The sequence below is a fragment of the Engraulis encrasicolus genome, chromosome 20 (genome assembly GCF_034702125.1).
Source record: "Engraulis encrasicolus isolate BLACKSEA-1 chromosome 20, IST_EnEncr_1.0, whole genome shotgun sequence".
In the NCBI taxonomy this organism is placed as follows: Eukaryota; Metazoa; Chordata; class Actinopteri; order Clupeiformes; family Engraulidae; genus Engraulis; species Engraulis encrasicolus.
Window position 1 is genome coordinate 9652083 of NC_085876.1, and position 18334 is coordinate 9670416.

General features: G+C 45.5%; 1 protein-coding gene across 1 annotated transcript in view; it reads right to left on the reverse strand.

Annotated features, from left to right (window-relative positions):
• The window catches only part of fam91a1 (family with sequence similarity 91 member A1), a 42045-nt gene that overhangs the window by 20500 nt on the left and 3211 nt on the right, over window positions 1–18334 (reverse strand). Inside the window, exons 4-12 of the mRNA XM_063185364.1 lie at window positions 15393–15450; window positions 10781–10848; window positions 9048–9161; window positions 6658–6748; window positions 5697–5759; window positions 4184–4290; window positions 3952–3990; window positions 1301–1413; window positions 950–1059 (exon numbers count right to left, since the gene is read on the reverse strand). Of these exons, the coding sequence (XP_063041434.1) occupies window positions 950–1059; window positions 1301–1413; window positions 3952–3990; window positions 4184–4290; window positions 5697–5759; window positions 6658–6748; window positions 9048–9161; window positions 10781–10848; window positions 15393–15450 (763 nt within the window). The remainder of the gene's footprint in view (window positions 1–949; window positions 1060–1300; window positions 1414–3951; window positions 3991–4183; window positions 4291–5696; window positions 5760–6657; window positions 6749–9047; window positions 9162–10780; window positions 10849–15392; window positions 15451–18334) is intronic.

Sequence of the window (18334 nt, forward strand, 5' to 3'; positions counted from 1 at the left end):
ATTTGGGAGGGGCAATAAAGCACCCATTTTTTTTCTGCTGGAGTGCCATACCCTGGTCCTACTGCCTGGAAGTGATTTTTTCCTAATTGAGAATGTATCACCAATAAGTTAGCAATTCCCTGTATATTAATAAATGTAATTCTTAGGGTAAAAGTGACAGCTAAGTGTAATGCAATGTAGTGTTGCCGAACCCTAATTCTTAAGGCTGGTAATTTCTGTCGTTATTTCCCTATTATTATATGGTGTGACGTCATCGGTCGAATGCTCCATTCATTTCAACGGGGCTCCCCAACGTTCGCACGTCTGTTATTTTTCGATAACGGACGGGTTGGTCTATAACAGACCGCTGTCAATGGCAACAAGACTTTTCAATGCTAAAGCGACTTTTCAACAAGACTCTAATCAGCTGCTGTGATAGACAACACCTGTTGTCCTGGCTACCTAGCTGTTGCCTAGCTGTGTTCCACAACGGCACTGTTTTGTTTTGCGCAGCAACAATCTTTTGACTTAACATTAAATAGGCCTAAAGAAATGTCCCCGCCATGTGTGAATCATTTAAGTATATCCATATAATAAGCGGGTTAACTTTCGGCGAGTCGGTCGCGTTGTGGAATAGCAGCACTTCAGAGAGAACAAGACCCCTCCGCTCCGCGTCGGGGTCTAAAGATTCTCTCTGTCGTGCTGCTATTCCACGGTAGCGACCTTCTCGCCGAACGTTAACCCTTACTTAGTGGATCTTCACTTTCACTTGACTTCACTTCACATTTTTATCACCAGCATTATTTTTTTGTCCCCAGTGAGCTACCGTACCGTGGTCCTCAAGGCTGGAGCAGTCTTTTCACTATGTATTTTTTTTGCATCACCACACCGTAAAACTGTGTTGATTCCCAACACTGCATTTTTTGTTTACAGTGTAACATTATTTTTTGTCCCTGGTGGGTTACCGTACCCTGGTCCTCCAGGCTGGTGGTGTCCGTGTCTGTGGCCGAGGATCCGGCCTCCATGACGGGGCTACTGCCTTCCCAAGACAGCAGCATCTTCTGTGGGTCCATAGTGCTCCTGTTGTCACACACACGTATGCACGCAAACACGCACACATGCACACCCACCCACACACCCACACACCCACACACACACACAAACTTGTAAAAATGGTAGCTCCCATGGTAACAAACAAGGAACATGGTTCAGGTTTTGACGGAAAAAAACCAAGGGGAAAAAAAAATGCCCAAAATCTGCTTCTGCTTCAGGCATTTATGGGGTGATAAAACCTGACAGATGAAACGAAACAGAGGCGTACTTCAGTCGGTTGACAGAGGGGGCGCTCTTCCAGGAGGGGTGCAGCTGGTCTGGGCTGATGACTTGGCCCTTTTTGAAGGCAAAACCCAGACGGCAATACATCGACACGGCATTCTGGGGGACGTCAGAGGAAGGAGAAAAAAAGAGAGAGAAAACAAGAGAGCAATCAGAAATGGCAACCTGCTAGCCTGATTATTGCCGACTTTCAAATATCTGTTCAAGACTTGGTCTGACCTCATGCATAAAGAGTAACATTTGGCAAACGGCATGGTTGACTTGCCTCCCTTGGTTTGCTACTGGTCGAGGCTAGAAAAGGCTGTGCCGAAGTTTAAACCAAACATTTTCTTAGTCCCAATACAACGTCTCGGCTTAAGCCATGTCACTGCCTTGAACACGCCTCTACCCAGGAACGTTGGAGCTGCTCAAAGTTGATTGGTTCCCGACAAAGCGGGAGGAGTTCCCGATTTTTCCGCAGCTCATAAACAATATGTTTGTTACTCCTGGCCTGACTAGAAGCAACGCCAAAGGTGTTGCATCACTAGTGAAGCCATGGGGCACCTAAGTCACGCCCTTCTACTTCCGATCCGTGGGGCTGGAGCTCTCAAAATTTTGAATGAGAGTTAATGGAGCGAGTCAAGCTAAGTCCTCATCCCGTTTGGCATGTGCTCCGGATTTCACATATGATGACAGTGAATTTGAAAGGTTTGGATTTGCGTCGTAAGACCACTCATTTTCGACACGCAAGAAACGTTATTTTAGCTTTTGTGCAAAACTGTGTTGGAGACTACACGTGCGCCTCGCATATCTGACGTGAACCGAGGCACAGCCAACCCTACCGCTGCACCGTGGCTTTAAGTGGCTGCACATCGGACATGCGACGTCTGTTGTGTAGTCCAAATAATTACATATTTTTGCACACACACAACTCAAAAATCGCTTGCCAAGTGACGTCAACAAGCACACCATTGGTTGTTATTAATTCTGAGGCACAGTATATGTGTGATCGACGGGGAAATGCGAGGTGGATCGGAAAATAGCTTTGATCAGTCCATTACAGCCCAGTCAAAAGTGTTTGTGTTCCCAGCCCCACAAGCCGCCCGGAAGGGGTGGAGACTTAGGTGCCCCATAGACTTGGATAGCAACCTGCCCCTTCCTCACCAACACTTGAGTGTGCCTGCCCATATGAACTCTCAGGAGATAAAAGGGAAGAGCGAATGCAGGTCCATCCCTCAGTCTAGCAGAGCACAGGAGCACAGGGGGAGAGCCCAGCGCAGAGAGAACTGGGTCATCCCAAAACTCAAAGTCAGAGCACTTTCAATGCAGGTCTCACCATAGGAAAAGATGGCCTGTGTGTGTGTGTGTGTGTGTGTGTGTGTGTGTGTGTGTGTGTGTGTGTGTGTGTGTGTGTGTGAGTGTGTGTGAGTGTGAGTGTGAGTGTGAGTGTGAGTGTGAGTGTGAGTGTGAGTGTGTGTGTGTGTGTGAGAGAGAGAGAGAGAGAGAGAGAGAGAGAGAGAGAGAGAGAATGCATATGTATGTGCATGTGTGGATGAAAACATGGGGCTTGCATACATGAGTGTGAGCCATTTGTGTAAGTGTGCTTTTTATGCAGTAAGCAATTTCTTCTGAATGAGGGCATAGACGAGAGCTTCAGGCACATGATTTAATAAAACCACACTCTTTCCCCTCCCCTTTTCATTAAGTTTTACTTTAAATACATGCCTTATTAGTAGAAGTACACGACTACAAATTTAATATCCCACTCAGAGTCAGACTTAAATAAAGAGAGTCTGGAGATACCCAGAAATAAATTCTGGCAAAACATAATTTTCTTTTGAGGCGTTTTAATTAAAAGCAGTGATATTGAAGAAACTTATTGAAGGCTTTCGCATATTTTTTTCCAGGAAGTTTAGAAATCTATGGCAACAGGGGAGAGTGGAGAGGGGGGGGAAATGATGCTGTTGCTTGGCAAATGGACTGAATGACGGCACATGAGGCCCACGTTTCACCAGCAGCAGCACACACACACACATGCACTGGGTCTAACACACACACACACACACACACACACACACACACACACACACACACACACACACACACACACACACACACACACACACACACACACACACACACACACACACACACACACACACACACACACACACGTAAGCTCACATATGGCAACACGCACACCCCCAAGAGCCATTCAGCTCAGAAAGCTATCAGCACGTCCAGGGATTTGGGAAAATTGCCTCTCCATTTGGCTGTCTAGGGCAGAGGCTGCGGCGGCGTCACCACCTCACACACACGCGCACACACACCATCACACACGCACCATCCCCAGTACCCACAGCACCGAATTACAAGGCTTTTCAGGACCTCACTGAATAACACCATGCCTTGCTTGACAGACATGTGTGTGTGTGTGTGTGTGTGTGTGTGTGTGTGTGTGTGTGTGTGTGTGTGTGTGTGTGTGTGAGAGAGAGAGTGTACTGATGGCTCTAGAAAAAGAAAAAAAAATGGTATGTACAGTTTAAATGGCTTTTACAATCATGTTGGTAGGATGGTTTTCTTATGATCAAAAATGTACTTTTGGGAGCATGAGTGGGAGGGATGAAGGGATTTTTTGTTATCTTTTCAGACTCTTACCTTCACAAGGCCCAAATCAATCTCAAGGACATTGGCCAACTATAGAATAAAAAATAAAATAAAAAAAAGGTTAGAGCATACCAGTATTGAACAAGAGACTGGCAGGAGAGAAAAAGACCATACATGTATTGAAGATATGGCACACCAATGTATTACAATGTATTACACAGCATTAATGACTTTTCCGTAAATGAATGGACAAAAACATAAAATCATTCTTGTTCATCTCTACCTCAGAAACGTTGGTCTGCTCATCGATGGAGACAAATATTTTGTAGAGCAGAGTCTCAAAGTAATCCCCCTGCACGCGGTTCATCACGAACCCTTCCAGAGGGGGCACTACAGACGGATAAGAACCATTAGAACCACAGAGCCATGACATAACATAGAACCAAAGAACTGAAGAACCAACCATGGAACCAACCATGGAACCATGGAACACTGTCCGAGTCATGGTCACATAAAAACAGTGTAAGGGCGCGATCACACAGACCTCGGATTTCTGCCTACAATCTGCAATGCGCGTCCAGCTGATTAATCAGAAGTGACCACACCGAGCGCGGATCCACTGCCCATTCGAATGCGGTGACTAGGTAACGTAACGACGCAACGCGCTTGCGCTGATATTAGACGCGTAATCCGCTCATTTTCATTGACAAACAATAGAACACATCCGCCTCCTACTGTGTGATCGCGCCCTAAGGGAGGAGACAAACTGTTTGTGTGTGTGGCAGAGAGAGAGACAGACAGACAGAAAACATGAGGACAAAAAGAGACAACAGCATGCAAGACAGACATGTGGAAAATAATTACTTACAAAAACATCCTTATCTGTAAAGACGACCCTCTACCCGTGCAGCCCTCTCTCCACCAGCCCAAAATGACAGCCCTCAACCCAATACCACCACCCCTCACCACCCCCAAATGACAACCCTCTCTCCCTTCACCCAACATCCCCACCCTGCACCATCTATTCTACCCCCAATCCCACGCCATCCCTTCTACCCCAACCCCAAAAATGGCAGCCGTTCCTCCCTCCACCCAACACCCCAACCCCACGCCATCCCCACCACCCCCACTCCAAAATGACAGCCCTTTCTCCCACTCCTCTTTCTCCCCCTATCCAACCTCTCCCTCCATCTCTTTCCCTAAAGCCCACCCCCTGATTGGACATGAACCCATCCCATTATTCCCCATTAGATCATGGGTACACCCCACCACCACCACCACCACCAACACTCCTGCCCCCTTTCAATGTCCTGGGAAATAGAGGGATAAGCAAACAAAAGGATTCTGTGTGTGTGTGTGTGTGTGTGTGTGTGTGTGTGTGTGTGTGTGTGTGTGTGTGTGTGTGTGTGTGTGTGTGTGTGTGTGTGTGTGTGTGTGTGTGTGTGTGTGTGTGTGTGTGTGTGTAAAAATGGCACAGCGTTGTTAGAGAAACTTGCAAAAAAAAAGCTGGTAAAAATACAGATAGAGAGGTTGTGGTTGAAAGGGGATTTTTCGGATTGTTCCGTGTGTGTGTGTATGTGTATGTGTGCACTTGTACTCGTGTGTGTGTGTGTGTGTGTGTGTGTGTGTGTGTGTGTGTGTGTGTGTGTGTGTGTGTGTGTGTGTGTGTGTGTGTGTGTGTGTGTGTGTGTGTGTGTGTGTGTGTGTGTGTGTGTGTGTGTGTGTGTGTATGTATGTGTGCGTGTGTGTGTGTGTGTGTGTCGCTGTGCTGAAAGTGAAAATACGACAAACGGCACCTGATATACAGCTGTCATCAGAGATGGGCACATCTAGATAGATAAAACCACGGTTGTACAAGCCTGCAAAGGGGATAAACAACAACAATTAGACACCACCACGTACTGTAGAGAAATGAGTAATGACAAGACAATATTTGTTTTGCTGTCGACATCGACAAACTTTTACTTTTTCACTTAATCGAGACTAACTTGAGAAACTTGAAGTAGACAGACATGATCAAAGCAGATGCACACTTCATTCACAATTTGTTTTCACCTCAGATATACCTCATATGTTACTGTCAGCACTTCAAATGGGTTGTTTGACAAGTGCATGAAAAATGGCTCATTTGGCACACTAAAGAAACAAGGCAGGAGAAAACAAAACAAAAGAAATGAAAAAACGAGAACAGGGTTCTTTTTTATGATGACAGAACGACCAGGAATGGAATGTAAAATAGATACCTGAAATGAAATACAAAAGAGATAAGCATTTATTATGTACGTATGTAAAATATCTGTCTATGCATTTGTCTACGCGTCATCTCATTTGTCTGTTACCTATGTGTGTATCTGCCTGTCTGTCTGTACATGTGTCTGTTCTCCTAGCAGTCTACCTGCCTGCACGTCTGTCTGTTCCATCAGATGTAAGTGGTTGTCCATCTGTCCAAGCTGCTGTTAGTCTGTATGTCTGAGAGGTAGTGAGGTCCCTCAAGGACAGTGTGCGGTGTGCGTGTGTCCTTCGAGAACAGGTGTGCAGGCACTCGGGACAATCATCTGTCTGTCTGTCTGTCTGATCATACTGCCGTGGCTGTCTATGTGTCTGTGCTGGGCGGCATTGAAGTCCTTAAAGGACAGACAGAGTGTGTGTGTGTGTGTGTGTGTGTGTGTGTGTGTGTGTGTGTGTGTGTGTGTGTGTGTGTGTGTGTGTGTGTGTGTGTGTGTGTGTGAGAGAGGGCACTTGACACAGGACACTCACTCAGGACGACGTTGTACTCCATCGACCCGGCGAGCTGCGGCCCCGAATCAATCATCTTATCTATGGCCTTCTTCTCCCCAGTCGAGCAGATCTGCAAATCACGCACACACACGCAGAGGCACAAACACACACACACACACACACACACACACACACAGGTGCACACACACACACGCACGAACAGTGCGCGCACACGCACACGCACACGCACACGCACACGCACACGCACACGCACACGCACACGCACACGCACACGCACACACACACACACACACACACACACACACACACACACACACACACACACACACACAGCACACCACGCGCACCCACACACACACACACCAAAAAAAAAAAATTATGACAATAGATCAATTGCCAATTGTGGAAAAAATGAACCAAGATGGCAAGCAGCAATTTTCTATCCCTTTCTCAAAAATAGCGAAAGACTTGCTTTCAAAAAGTCATCCAATGGCGTCGGTCGGCATGCTCTCCCCAGTCCCTGTGATAGACCAATCTACGTACAAGCCTTCACACAACCTTTGCAGAACGCCAGTCGGCAATTTGCCTTAAAAGCATTTCTCAAATGGCAAAGACACGAGATCCTTGCGATCATCGCAGTCCTATTGGCCTGCAATGGCTGCGCCATAATTTCCTTCCACTTTCAGTCCATCAAAGATCAAGAGGGACCTCTAAGAGATTCAGGCATTAGTGGTGGGGGGAGAAGACTCTTAACCACCTATCATCTTCATGGGTATTGAACAGAGGCTTAACATTAAGAGCACTGATATTATCTGGCTGTCAAAAGGCAAAAGCAGTGTTGTGTAATTGTCAAAGCCGCCATCTCATCACCTTTCCCTTCACTCAAATGTCACCCAGCTTGCAATAATGAGCTACTGGCATACTGTATGTCAATACAAAAGTACATGCATTGTGATGTTGGTGGCCCCAGTTACAAAGTACAAAGTGCAAAATGCTAAATGTTTGTGATGGTAAGAAGGAATGGAATTTGCTTGAATTATCATAATCATTTAGCGGAAAAAAGAATGTCTACTTTATTGTAACTCATATTTCCATTTTCGATATTCCAGTGTAGTAAGTCTCTTAAGATAAAAAAAGCGTTGAAATCAAATGCATTGTTGCGGTGACAATAACCATCCAATTTAATTAGCAAAGAAAATGACATGACTTGCTACAAGTTGAGAGAGTGTTACAGCTTAGTGTCAAAATGACAGCCTCAGGGTGTTTTGAAGCTGGTTGTGTTGTGTATGCAGGCCAGGTACAACGGGTAATTACGATCTGGACTGGAGACCTGTTACCATGGAGATAACAGCCGCCTATTGTCTCTGGCCAAACAAATGACTGAACAGCCTGCGACTCAAGTTGAATATTTTTCTGTGCTCAAAGTGACACCATCTAAAAGAACAAACTCAAGTGTGGTGGACAAATGCCGATTCAAAATGCAAATGAGATCAATGTGAAAGTCATCCTCTTTGGTCGTTGTAATTACCGGTATGCACAGTGCTTCACAGTACACAAAACAAAATTCATCCCCTTCAATTCATCCATCACACAAGGGCAGTAGGGCAATGAGCAAGGAGGGTGCTATGCTGAAGGCACACTCTACCATGAGGTACTACAGAGGAGTGGAAGTGTGGTCAAACACTCCTTCCACCACCCCCACCCACCCAAATATGTTGGGAATCGAACCTGCAAGATGTACGCTGTTAGTTCGACCCCTTAACGCTAATCCAGCGATGGGCAACCTCAAATCATTAGTTACAATGCAATGTCAGGTATTCCAAATAACTGGTTCCGATTCAACCTGTCAATTTCAACCAGGCCATCACCTGGTTGAACTTCACAGCTAAATCCAGACATTGTTGAATATGCGGCACTGGACTGTAACTAATGAACCTAGGTTACCCCATCACTGTTATGACTGCCAAAATGAAGTTGTTCTGCTTGTGATGATGGTAGGGCCAGCTAGATGCTAGCATAGCTGACTCTAAACTCCTAGTGAGAGACTATAATACTGTTTTCAGGCTGATCAGAACAGTGCTGGTGCCCGTTCCCATACAGTCGGAAACTTGAGGTGCTTACCTACAAACTACCGGTGTTCATACCGGGCTCTGAACTTTTCTGTACGTGACCATGGGTTACCCAGATAAACCTGTTGACATCCATGGTGTCATCACGGTTCGCAAAGAAAAACCAAGCATGTTTCAATTTTTGTCGTGTACCAACTTTCTGGTACCCAAACGCTCAGACTTGCGGCGTGAACAGAGCGGTTCGAGATCAGGTGCTGGAACGGGCACCGGCACTATGGTTCTATGTCAGCCTGAACACGCCAGTAGAGAGTCTTATACAGGTACGCATGGGCAGCTTACCCTGATGTCGTCTTCGGTGATGTAGCCAGTCTGCACCACCCACCAGGGCTCCACCGTAATCTCCGTAGGCTTCGCAGGCAGGAGGTCACGCGCTGATTTCCTGCGGAAGAATTTCTGGGGGAGAGAGGGGGAGAGAGAGAGAGAGAGAGAGAGAGAGAGAGAGAGAGAGAGAGAGAGAGAGAGAGAGAGAGAGAGAGAGACGGAGAGAGACAGAGAGTGACAGAGACAGTGAGCCAGAGAGACAGAGAGAAAGACAATGAGTCAGAGAGAAAGTGAAAAAGGTGGGGAAATCGAGGGGAACATAAATGCGAATGCACAGCACGGATGATGACAAACACCAGCCAGCGCTCAACACTTGATGCTTTGTTGGCAAGACATCTGACACAACCCTCAAAATACCTTCAGAGACTGTGATGGCCTCCAGCTTGCTGTTAGAACTGGAACAGAAATAAGCCAAGTTTGGCATGGCACAGACACGCCGGAGGAAAATGTTGTGATGGAGAAAGCCTGTACACCTTGGAGGGGTACTTTCAAAACATACTAAAAAAAAATAAAGCCATGCATACAGGAAAACCTGGGGTATACGTAGAGAAAATGGTGAGAGAAAATCTATAAACCTTGGAGGGGTGGGGGTTTTTTGCGAGGAAAATAACACACTATGCACAGTTTGATACACTGAAAAGTTGTCTTAGAAGACACAGTGGTATGAGAAAGTATGGGCACCCAAACTTTCTCATACCACTTCAAAAGAAAGTTTACAGCACACTTTCTTGACTTTATGCTTGTTTATTTAGCGTGTTTCGCCTCTGTGCGTCATCAGGTCCGCCCAGGCATTTCTCATACCACTGTTTGGAGGAGACACCAAAAGTTGATTTTGGTGCATTTTCAAAGCAGATGTAAGCAGTTCTGCCGCAGCTTGCTTATGTGCACAAGTTCTACACACCTAAACAGCAATGTACGGTACAGCAATGGTGCAATGGCTGGTTGATACAGAAAATACAACAACATTCATTATATGAAAAAGTAGAGGGCTGGAGGGCTGCGGCGTTCAAGTGGTAAAACTGGTGGTGGTTTGAAGGTGCTCTTTGGCCAAGACGTAGAAAATATCAAAAAAAGGCAGGACGCCAAGGCACTCTTCTAAGATAAAACCGCTTTATTAACAAGGCTAGTTCATGTTTGAACTTAAATAATTAAAAATACTGCCACTGGCAGTATTTTTAATTATTTAAGTTCAAACATGAACTAGCCTTGTTAATAAAGCGGTTTTATCTTAGAAGAGTGCCTTGGCGTCCTGCCTTTTTTTAACATCCATTATATATTCTCTATTGTCATGACATCAAATTAGAGACTACACTATTGAAGGGTATTAAGTCTTTTCTTAAGACAATTCTTTACATATACACATACATTCCCCACTAACATCATACTTTGATTACAATGTTGATAAAATGACACAGAATAGGGTTCAAATGTTATGCAGTAACACAAGCCTAACTGTCTGGATAAGTGACTTATAAGGCAAGTGTTAAGCAAATTCAATCATTTGTTAGGCGTGTATTCACATATTGTATATTTCAAGGCCTCTATTACTGATACAAGACATGTGTTAAGTAAAATCAAGGGCCTACTAGGTCCTTGTTACAACATAGACAATGATTAGGCATATATTAGTGGGTATTTAAACATGCAAACTACATTCTTAAGTGTTATCAAATGATAATATGTTGCCTTACTTTAGATGACCTGCACTGGTTCATCAGGTCGATATACTGGTTTCTGCCGATCCCCATGAGCCTAAGACCTGTGGAGGACAGAGGAGAAACACATCTATAAGCAAATACACAGTACAAACTGTTATATTACATTGACATAACATCTGAGCCAAGTTAAAGGTGGGAGGGGTAAGCACCTCAAATAAAACAAATAAATATCAAGTAACCTTCTGGGAGTTGTTTTCAAGTACTTTCCAGGTCCACATACAGTACAGTGCATGGCAGTTTCACACAAATCAATACATATAGAGTTATGTTATATAATTCCAGCCCAGGTACACACAGAGGCGCACACACGCACGCACGCACGCACGCACGCACGCACGCACGCACGCACGCACGCACGCACGCACGCACGCACGCACGCACACACGCACACGCACACGCACACGCACACGCACACCATCAGCGAGCACAAGGCACAGGAGTGGAGTGCTCACACAAACACTGTAGTCTCTGCAGCGATTCATCGATTTCAAGGGTGAGGACAATGGGAAATAGTCTTGACTCTTGGCTACAGTGACTCTGAAACTGCTTGCACTCCCGTGTCATATGAGGTATTGAGTATTTGTGACAATAAAAGACAGCATTCTTGAGCCTGATGCTTCCTGCACTCCAACAGCAAAGAAAAGTGTTTTCTTCTCCACTATGAGAGCCTGTTTGGCTTTTCAGTTGCTTGAATGGAGCAGCTGTGGCCTTGGAGGTTGTGGAGTAGTGGGTCTTGAGATTTGAAGGTCACATGTTCTCTTTCTTCTCCAGTAGGGAATAAACAGGGTGTCAGGAGCTATACAGCAGTGGTCAGGAGTGAATAACTACCCCTCTGGGTTGCCAGAATGGGGGATTTGAGGATGACCATCTGCAGGTAAATGTATTGGGCGAGTTTTTCCTGTAGATTTATGGCTATCAAGTCAATGGAATTTTAGTTCAAATTGGGTGGGATTCATTTTCTCCAGGTGTTTTTTGAGCATTTATTTTTTTAATCTAAAAGTGAATAACAGTTATTTACAGGGCATACTGGTTACAGTCCCTGGAACACCAGATTGTGCATGGAGACACCAGATTGTGCATGGAGAACACACATGCACGCATACACACAGGTAGGCTATGATAGCCAATCGATTATAACACCGAGCAGGTGTAATCGAGCTCAATTCAAGGTTTATATTGAAGCAATCATCATGTAGGGCCCCATTCACTAGTCTAACTTAAAGTTAGGCCGGGTCAAAAATGGTTATGCAATTTTAGTAACGTACAATACAGTTTAAGGTAGTTCACCAAGGTGATGTGACTGACTATGGGGAGCTGCTTTTTCCATTCAACTTGGACATACAATTATAGCCTACTGTAGAGCAGGCAGATTTAACAAGGTGCCGAGGTAATGACCCTGTTCCCTCCAACCTCCACCAACAATTATAACTGACAATGTAGTTGACTTATTAAATAAATAATTTGACGGCAATGGAGAATTGGCTAAGGCCTTTCTTTGCAGAGGACCAGAGCCCACAGTTAGCAGTGACAGCAGGATTTTGTTCCCTGATATTCATTTCTCTGGCAAGCAGAGCTTTCCGTTTCCTTCAGGCACGGAAGAGAGAGGGAGAGAGACAAAGAGAGACAGAGAGAGAGAAAGAGAGAGAGAGAGAGAGAGAGAGAGAGAGAGAGAGAGAGAGAGAGAGAGAGAGAGAGAGAGAGACACACACACACAGAAAGACAGAGAGAGACAAAGAGACAGATTGAGAGCGAGTGAGAGAGAGCAGGAAACAGAGGTCGTCCATCCCTCGCGCCATTCAGAGATAAGGCGATTCATGTTTCAACGGAGCCCTAGACTACTGCGGAAGGTGAGACACACACACTGCCTGGCTGGCACCATTCAATACATGCATCTCGAGGACCAGGATGTGCTTCATCTTCTCTAGAGGTCAGAATGAAAGACGGCGGGTGGGTGCCTGCCAACCAGGGTCAAATTACGCTACGGGCCAACAGGGTATGGACTTCAGGTGAATAGAGGGCAAGGAGGGCAGGGTGAAGGTCAGTGGTTATGGCAGAAATTTGTACACACACACACACACACAAGCACACACACTATGGTGGCAGAAACAGCAGCGGTTGGGACAAAACGTTATATACCCCAACAGCATATAAAAATGGGCATATAAAATTGAGGACACCTACATTTTTGAGCACTGTGCATGGACAATGATATGCAAAATTGAATGAGTCAGCCAGACAGCGAGCGCACACAAAAATTGGACCGAATCCCCTACTTCACTAAGATGAGACGATTCTGTGCCCAGGGAAGAGGGCCACTTGAATGCATAAATCGGGCCGTGCTTTCAACCCAGATAAGAATAATTAACAATCCTACACTTGAGATTCTTGGTGACTTACAGTAAGCCTGTCTCTCTCCGTCTCGCTTTCTCAGTGTCTCTCTCTCACTTTCGCAGTCTGTCTCTCTCTCTCTCTGCAGGCCTCTGTCTGTTCTGTCAGTCTCCATCTGTCTGACTCCCGCACTGTCTGCAAGTCAATCTCTCTCTCTCTGTCTCTCACACTCTCTCTCACACTCTCCATCTCTGCCTCTGTCTCCCTCTTCCTCTCCCTCTGCCTCTCTCTGCCCATTTATGTCTGTCGGCCTGTCTGAACTTCAAGAACCTCATGTCATGAACCTCTCACCTGTGAAAGAAAAGACTACAGACAGATCCCTCACGTCCAGCCTATCCACACTCCTACTCAACACTCCATCTACTGCACTGGGACTCAGTGTCTGGCTGAAACCCAAATGATTCAGCGCACATGCGCTCGCACGCACACATGCACGCATGCACTAGCTGACCTCTACGCTTTGTGCCAAGAAGATGAGACCATAGTGGCAGACCAGCTGGACGTACAAAACACTTCGCCACCTTTCAGAAAGGGATTATAGATGATGACCACCCACCCACACATGCACACACACACACACACACACACACACACACACACACACACACACACACACACACACACATGTGCGCGTGCACACACACACACACAGGCACACAAACACACACAGGGCACACACACACACACGCACGAGCACCGCACACACACACAGTGATGACACACACACACACAGTGATGACACACACACACACACACACACACACACACACACACACACACACACACACACACACACACACACACACACACACGGTGATGGCACACACACACGTGTGCGCGCGCACAGACGGTGATGACACACACACACATACACACACAAACACACAAATGCACGCTCAAACCCCACCAGTTTCAACCCAATGCCAAAGGGGACCCCCTGACTGAAGTGCACTCAGTGGCCTTGACACAGTAGTGGGGTGTATTCTGGTAGCAGAGGAGAACTAGCACCCTTGGCCTTGTTAACTTGACTCTCCTGCGTGTGTGTGTGTGTGTGTGTGTGTGTGTGTGTGTGTGTGTGTGTGTGTGTGTGTGTGTGTGTGTGTGTGTGTGTGTGTGTGTGTGTGTGTGTGTGTGTGTGTGTGTAAGTATGCATATGCGTGTTCACAGTCAGTAGGACGTACTGTGTGTGTGTGTGTGTGTGTGTGTGTGTGTGTGTGTGTGTGTGTGTGTGTGTGTGTGTGTGTGTGTGTGTGTGTGTGTGCACGCATATTGCATGTGTGCGAGTATGCCCTCTCTTTCAACCAGACACACACACACCTGTCGTCACACCTGCCTGCCATGACCTCCCACGCGCCACACCTGACCCCACAGCTGACCTCCAACCTTGGCTGAGGACTAAAGAATGCCTCTGGGGGCCCCAAGTTCAGACTCTACACTCTACACACCCGCCACTTTTCAGCTTCAAATACCACCAGGTGGTGGAGAAAACTAAGTTACTTTACGTTTTTTTGAGACTGCAGACTAAAACAATGTAACAGCAGTTGCGTTGTTGGTGGGGCTTGCTCTAAAAAATGCAAAAGAAAAATCTTGCGTATTTATGATCTTTTTTTTAAGACAAAAAAAGGAAAGAACGGATGACGGATAACATCACTTCCTGCAGCTCTTCAACAAAGTCGGCAGTGTCAAAGGATATTAACACTATTAGTAAGATGGTAGTAAGTAAGTCATTAGCAAGTCAGTAAATGTCGCCAAAAAAACATAATTCACGTATCGCCTTTTGCCCAGTAGTTCTTCCAAGAAAAAAAAAAAAAAAAAAACAGAAACCTAACATACAGTTTAATTTATTGCCAATTCAAAATATTGGCTTCTTTCCCAACAGTGAGGGGTATGAGGGGACAGAAAACTGGCACACAACTCTTACATAACACCACTCTAGTAATACCTCCAGGGTATCAAAGTCATAATTGGCAAATAACATAAAAGCCCTATTAAAGTGTGTGTCAGTGTGCATGTGTGCATGTGTGTGTGTGTGTGTGTGTGTGTGTGTGTGTGTGTGTGTGTGTGTGTGTGTGTGTGTGTGTGTGTGTGTGTGTGTGCACATGCTTATACACACACTCATGTGCTCTGTCACTCCTACTAGAAGCGTGGGGGAATGTGTAATGCGATGTGAAGGGGCGGGCGGAGTGTGTTGACTTACAGTCGGCCGCAGTGAAGTTTGGCAGCGAGTCGTAGCTCTTCTCACAGTTCATGATATCCTAGAAAGAGGAGAGAGAGAGGAAGAGGGATCGAGTGTGAGAAAGATCATGTCCGAGAGAGAGAGAGAGAGAGAGAGAGAGAGAGAGAGAGAGAGAGAGAGAGAGAGAGAGAGAGAGAGAGAGAGAGAGAGAGAGAGAGAGAGAGAGAGAGAGAGAGCACATGAATCATTTGGTCAGGGACACATAGGGAGTGAGTGAAAGAAAGAGTGAGAGAGAGAGAGAGGCAGTGAGAAAGAGAGGGAGAGAGAGGTGCAAGAGAGGGAGCGAGAGAGAAGAAAGAGAGGGAGCGAGAGAGGGAGCGAGAGAGGTGCAAGAGAGGGAGCAAGTGGGAGCGAGAGAGAGAGCGAGAGAGGAGAAAGAGAAGAGAAAGAGAGGGAGCGAGAGAGGTGAAAGAGAGGGAGCAAGAGAGGAGAAAGAGAGGGAGGGAGAGAGGTGCAAAGGAGCGCATTTAAACACCCCTGCCAGGCCGAGACTGCAATGCACTGCATACATCCTGTGACATGACATGCCTTTGGAGGGGACACCTAGAGGAGAAGGGGGACCGGGCGGGCACTCAATCTCACCCACAAATCTAGCAGACACTCATACGAGAGGTGACCTCTCCTAAGCACCGGCAAAATGGCCTCCCGAAAATGTACGGTGGGAGAGTAGGGTCATAAAAAGCACTCACTACTGCACTATATTTACAATCCAAACACTCGCTGAAGAGCATTAGATTTGAAAAGGAGATAGTGCTATACTGTATTTTGAAATCTTTTTAGGAAATGCATTTTTATAAATTTTTCTAAGCACTGTCTTAAACCCTGATTTCTATAACTATTAGTCAAGCCAAGTCATGTCAGACTCGTAAAAAAAACAACAACAAGGTACTTATATGCTGACAGTCAATGGGTGGAAAAAGTTGTCTAACTCCAACATTCAGACAATGCACGCATGGGTATTCAGACAAAGCAGCAACGCATGGCTGTGCAGTGCATAGCTGCATGCCTGTACATCCAAAACGTTGAGCTTTGCGATTTCTATTTCGCAACATTTCAGCAGAAAGGAAGGAAGAGGTGTGACTTTATTTCAAGGGAAATCTTTTATAACTTTGTTTTTTTACCAGTTCAGCAGACCCCTGCCCTTGGATTCATTGACAGTGCAACATTACATTTCTGTTCTGTCATCTCCAGACTTAAAACTCCAAGATGAAAACCCTCTGCTCTTTCAGTCTCCTCTAGCGACATTGTCACCTCTGCCACCTCTTTCATGTGATGACATTCAACAGATAAGCCCTACACATTTCATGAAAAGGGTGAGGGATAGATTTTGCTTCACTTCATATAACACAGCGGCGAGGTCGACACAATTGCCACTGTAGCTGTTGAGAAAGTGTTTCCAATTCCTCCAGGGGACACGTACGTATTGACTGAAGTGTTCCTTCAAAGTGTAACAGTAGATATGTCCTGGCCAATGAGTGTCCAAGACAGTGACACAAGGACAAATTCTCCAAGGTGCAACGGCAGATCGGATCACATGTCCGCCCCTGAGTTCAAAGTCTGCCTCCCCTGAGTAACAGTGTGTAGCATTTCAGGCAGAGCAAAAAAAAAAAAGCAAAAGTAAACAGAGAGGCAAGCGTTATCAAACCAAGTAACCTTTACAAATAAAGCAACGGAACCAACACAAACAAACACTCTAGGCCTTGACAACCTTAAGCACTGTAATCCAGCCCAGGTCTGATGGCACCAACACTGCCATACTGGCCCACTGCCTTTCAGCTGACACCAACACCAAAGTAAGCTAGTTCTTTCGACCTTGAAATGTTTTCGAAACTCTGCAACTAAGTAATGGTTTACTTTAAACAATGTGTCATGGGTGAAGTGAGACGCGAATCTCTGTCAAAGGTAAGTCATAGGTTGTGGAGAAGTACGCTATGATCTGTGTGCACTAAGCATTAGATACAGTATACCACCAAGCATAGTACCCACTAATGTTGCGAGTTTAAAGGGGCACCGTGTAAAATTGTGGCCAGAGTAGGTATTGCAACTATGCTGCTCATTGAAACTGTGCTGCCTATTGGCAAATTTGATCTTTTCATGAATATTAATAATTAATAAACCAATATTTACTAGTATGACCAAAAGACGTTAAGTTTTGCAGCTAAAAATGCCTATTTCTGGAAATTCTAAATGGCAGACCATGGAGAAGATCCCCTTTTTCTATGTATTTAAAATGCAATTTTCCCAGTCATAATGAATACTTAGAATTTAATGGTGGTGGTAAGTGTTTTGTTAAAATGGAAATGTTTGTGAATGGACAGCGTGAATTCTGGAAATGAACTACTACAAATATTACACAGTGCACCTTTAAGTTAGACTTGCCAATGGGAAGGGTGACTTGTGAAAAGGCGTCAACCATGCAGGCAAACAGCCAGGAGCTGCTTCAGGCTAATATTGGTCAGAGAGTTTTCACCACAATAGATGCATGCACATCCAACCTTACTGAGACCAGGTGCAGGACAAAACGTCATACGATAGTAAAACTTTCAGTGGGCCAATGTCTACTTTTTAACTACTACAAGTCACGGCCCAGAAATGCTGACAAACCATGAACCATAGTGGGGGCACAATCGTTTTAATGTCAACATTTGCAGACACTTTGGGGCCTAACCGACGTGAAATTTAATTAAACTTAGAGTGCCTTTGTAGTGGCAAGGTAGAACCCCAGAAGTGCTTTGCATGAATTTGGCACTAATTTGAAGGGAGAAATGGACTAAAAAAGTTTTAATTGGGAAGGTAGGGCACTATACATTGATCCTTGATTACGTCAGTCAGGATGAATGCATAGTGTCCTACTCTGTTACTTAAAGCCATCTTAGTCTGTTTTTCCCTTAATATTCGTGCGA